Source organism: Mesitornis unicolor, unplaced genomic scaffold (genome assembly GCF_000695765.1).
Source record: "Mesitornis unicolor isolate BGI_N332 unplaced genomic scaffold, ASM69576v1 scaffold7587, whole genome shotgun sequence".
NCBI lineage: Eukaryota > Metazoa > Chordata > Aves > Mesitornithiformes > Mesitornithidae > Mesitornis > Mesitornis unicolor.
This window is the reverse complement of record NW_010194262.1, coordinates 5,119-9,544: the sequence shown is the minus strand read 5'-3', so window position 1 is coordinate 9,544 and position 4,426 is coordinate 5,119. Positions and strand designations below refer to the sequence as shown.

Sequence of the window (4,426 nt, the reverse complement as noted above, 5' to 3'; positions counted from 1 at the left end):
TCCTCTTACAGACGAACCTGAAGCGGTGGCGGAACCCCCTCGGAACGCGCCCAACCCGCCGCCCCCCGCGCCAGCCGCCGTCAAACCCACAGGTACGAGGCTTCTCTGGGAGACAGGAGAGCACCTACCTTAAAAAAAGTTAGGGAGGTCTGTCACCCAGGGTTTTTAGGGGAGGAGGGGCGCTACTGCCTAATTTTCCCTAAAAAACGGGTTGTTTTTTCTTCTAAACGTGTTTGTGGAGGAATTTGTGTTTGTTCCCCTGTCTTTAAATCTATTCTTTTTTTGTTGTCCGTCTTTAATTAATTTTTTTTTAAGGGCAGTTAATTAATCCCTTCTTAAATAATTTCATTTTAAACTGTGATTTATTTTAGGGTGTGATTGATCTTAAGGTGTGATTCTTTCTATTTTAATTTTATTAGTTTGGGGTTTTTTCCCGAGGAGGTGATTGCTGCTCCTTTAATGCATTTTTTTTATTTATCATTGGGGTAGGATGACGACCCCGTTAAAGTGCTTTTTATCTAAGGGAGTGGGGTGATACCCCGATTTTTTGGCAAGAACAGGGTTATTGTCTCCACTTCATTGTTTGTGGGGTGGTGGTGTGATGTGAAAGTTCCTCCTCCCCCCTTGAGTGATTTGTGAGGGGAGATGATTTTTTGCCTTAAATTATGTTGCTTAGGAGGTATTTTTCTGCCCAATGTCTTTTAGTCTGGGGTGATGAAGAGATGGGGTTTTTTTCTATCTATTATGATTATTAGCTCTTACATAAATCTAATCTCAGTTAATAATTAATATTAAAACGTTGGTATTTTGAGGGATGGTGGCTCCCCCCTCTCTGTGGTTTGCAGGCAGGATATGATGGTTTTCCCCTTTCCAGTCTTTTTTTCAGGGGTAGGGAAAACTGGTTTTGCCTCCTAGTGTCATTCTGGTGGTTTTTTTGGTGGTGTTCCCTCCCCCCTCACCTGTTCAAGGTATTTCCCCTTCCCAGTGTGGTTTTGGAGCTGATCCTACCAGATTGTGGAGGTCAGGAGATGTCCCCACAGCTGTTTTAAAGAGAGGAGGATGGCATTTATCCCTTGAGCACTGGCAGGAGAGGAGTCTCCGTCCCCTTAAAGCAGCCGTGCTGCTCCCCACAGAGCTGGTCCCCCCTCACGAGACTGCCAGGTTGACAGCAGGAGCACCCAAGCTGGGGGGTTAAGTCTGTGCTCCCCACTTTGCTGAGGTCCGCTGCTCCCCTTCTTTCCCTGGCCAGGAGGCTTGTGTCTGCTCGGTGCCTATGCAGACAGCGATGAGGAGGAAGGCGACCCCCCGGAGAAGCCGGCCCGGCCTGCAGATGCTAACGGCAGTAACTCGGCAGACATTGACAGCACGCTGGCAAACTTCCTGGCGGTGAGCACGTCTCTGGCAAGCAGGCGGAGGGGAGTTCCCCCTTGGGAGGGGTGGAGGTGACAGAAACAGGGCAGCTTCACGCTCCAAAATGTTGTTCTCTGCTAATTGTCTGGTTTTGTCTCCCCTGGGATTTGAAGTTCACGTCGGGCTGTTGTTTTCCCAGGAGATTGATGCCATCACGGCTCCTCCGCAGCCTGCTGAGGCCTCCTCTGTGCCACCCCCAACACCTCCCCGCCCGGAGCCAAAGGAGTCAGGCTCCGGCCAGTCCTCGGGCACGGCCAACGGTGCAGGTGCTGCGCCAGCCTCAGAGTGGCAATACGACACACAGTGCTCGCTGGCAGGAGGTGAGCAGCTCGCTTGTCCTGGGTGGGGGGCGGGCTGCACATGTCTCAAGGGGGTTACTGAGCCCTGCCTCGCTCACTAAAGGGAACTGTGGGCAGTAACGAGTTGGGTGACGCTGGGGAAAGGGGGATGATAACTGCCTGGGCAACTGATCTGGTTGTGGTGGGATGGCAGGCTCTGTGTGACCCATGGGTGACTGCCTGTCCTTGTGCCATCGGCAGTGGGCGAGCTGGAGATGGGCGACTGGCAGGAGCAAAGGGAAGAGAACCGGCTGCTACTATTACTGGAACACCCAGAGCAACGAGGTGACCTGGGAGCTGCCACAGTACCTGGCAACGCAGGTCCAGGGCCTGCAGCACTACCAGCACAGGTGGGAGAGATGCCTGGCCCTGTGACAGGAGGCACTGAAATGTTGTCCCCCAGCCTGCCCCTCATCCCCTCTCCTTTTCCTCAGCAGTACCGTGGCCAGTGCCAATGGCAACTTTGTGACAACGGCTGGCGAGCCGTCACCACAGGAGAAGGGGGCTGCCCCAGGCAGCGTCAGCCGTGGGGCCAGCCTCACCAAACGGGAGGTGAAAAAGGTCAGTCACTGAGCTGAGCACCAGGTTCTGGTTGCCACAGGGGCTTGTAGGCACCCCTTTGGGCTTCCTCAGCAGTGAGTGGGTCACTCTGCTCCATTTGCAGCCTGAAGTGGGGTCCCATCAAACTTGGGGCTGCTCAGACTCCTTGCTCTGCAGACTGCGGTCTCTGTCGCTGCTTGGCGAAGGTGTGGGGCTGGGGTGAGGGGGCAGGGAGCTGCGGCTGCTGCCGGAAACCTGACAGGGGACTTGACCTGCAGGAAGTGAATGAAGGTGTGCAAGCCCTCTCCAACAGTGAGGAGGAGAAGAAAGGGGTGGCTGCAGCCCTCCTGGCACCACTCCTGCCTGATGTGGTAAAGGAGGAAGAGGAGCGCTGGAGGAGAAAGGTGATTTGTAAGGAGGAGGTTGAGCCACCTCCAGAAGAGGAGGTGAAAGCAGAAGAGGCAGCAGCTGCCCCTGAAGAACCGGAGCCCAGCAAGGATCCCCTGGAAGAGACGATGCAAGAGGATCTGTGCAGTGTGGTGCAGTCAGGGGAGAGCGCCGAGGAAGAGGAGGAGCAAGACACCCTTGAGCTGGAGATGGTGCTGGAGAGAAAGAAGGTAATTGGAACATTTTTGTAACCGAAATGAGGGCATGAGTGCAGCCAAGGAATACCTGGAAATAAGCTGGGAGCAGCAGATCCTTGTGTGTCTGTCCTTCCTCCTTTGGAAGTGTGATGCTGCATTTCCCACACTGCTACTATACAGGCTTGGGCTTCTTGCAGATCTGGGCGCTGATAAGCTGTATTTTCACTGCTAAAGAGGCAGCAGTCCTTGCTCTGTCTTTGCTGCTGTTAACGCAGTGCCCTGATTAGAGCAGCTCTTTGCTTTTCTTTCCCAGGTGACTCGTAACCACTGCCGCTCTTCGGGGGAGGCTCTGAAGTGCTGCTCACTGTTGTCTCTCTGCAGGCAGAGCTGCGTGCCTTGGAGGAAGGCGATGGCAGCGTTTCAGGCTCCAGCCCGCTCTCTGACGGGAGCCAGTCAGCCTCACAGGATGCAACTCGCAGGCTGGCCTCTAAGCGAGGGAAATGGAAACTGTTTGTCGGAGCCGCCAGCCCTGAATCTGCGAGTCGAGGCTCCAGTAAAACAGGCCGGGAGAGCCCAGAAGCAGGAGAAGCAGGTAATTGGAAAGGCTCTCTTTGGAAGGAGGAGCAGCAGATGTTTGGAAAGGCTGCAGCCCTCTCCCACCAGGGTCTCCTTTCCCTGAAGATGTGTGGGGTGCCTGGAGCCCCATGTAGAGGAGCCAGGACAGGCGGCGAGGTACGTGTGCTGGGTGGAGGACAGGCCCAGAGGGGTGGCTGTCACTGCTGTCACATAGCTGAGCTCACAGGCTGCCAGCATGAGTCTCACAGGCTCAGAGCGGAGCGGGGATGAACTGATGCTCTGCCAAATTCTCTCCTTTATTCTATAATTAAAGAAAATTAACAGGAGAGCGTGTACATTCAACACTTTATCAGGAAAATAAATAGGAGAGTGTATTCAGCACTTCATCAGGAGAAGGAACACAGAGGTGGATAACAGTATTGTCATGCCCCACTGCCTTCCGCTTTCCTCCCGACTCTGGTACACGGTAACTGTTACCTTCCGCATTTCAAGTCACGTTTCTGAGCTGCCTGATGGCAGTCACTGCATTTCAGACAGGCGAGGTGTTCCCTGAGAGCTGCTCTGGCTCTGCACTTGGCGCATAGGAAACGCGAGGCAAGACCTGGCTGTGAGGAAGAGCTGGTTCATGTCAGCGTTGTTTGATACTGTATGTGTTGGAAGTATCGCGCAAGCAACAACCACCCCTCGGCAGAGCTGGTGGTCCTGGTAGTGCTCTGCTTCCCTGTGGTACAGCCACAGTCTTTCAGAGATTGTTGTCAAGTTTATGTTAAGAGCAGGTCACTGGGTGTTACAGAGCATTGTATAAATTTATTCCCTTGGAGCAATAGCACGATTGCAGCTGTTAGCACTCTTACAGCCCGTGCTTTACTGCCTGGTGTAGCTGTTACCTGTACCCACCCTCCTGTCTCCCACAGCTGCACTCCCCAAAACACACTGACAACAAAAGTGTCTTTAGCCCAGAGCAGGCTAGGCGAATCT

The 4,426-nt window shown here is 53.8% G+C and overlaps 1 protein-coding gene across 1 annotated transcript in view; it reads left to right on the top strand.

Moving 5' to 3' along the window:
* Nucleotides 1-74: 74 nt before the first annotated feature.
* FNBP4 (formin binding protein 4) overlaps nucleotides 75-4,426 on the top strand; it is a gene marked incomplete at both ends in the record, with an annotated part of 9,448 nt that continues 5,096 nt past the window's right edge. The window contains 8 exon segments of the mRNA XM_010187730.1: nucleotides 75-92; nucleotides 1,250-1,386; nucleotides 1,550-1,730; nucleotides 1,950-1,995; nucleotides 1,997-2,098; nucleotides 2,186-2,309; nucleotides 2,567-2,905; nucleotides 3,254-3,464. Coding sequence (XP_010186032.1) covers nucleotides 75-92; nucleotides 1,250-1,386; nucleotides 1,550-1,730; nucleotides 1,950-1,995; nucleotides 1,997-2,098; nucleotides 2,186-2,309; nucleotides 2,567-2,905; nucleotides 3,254-3,464 — 1,158 coding nt within the window.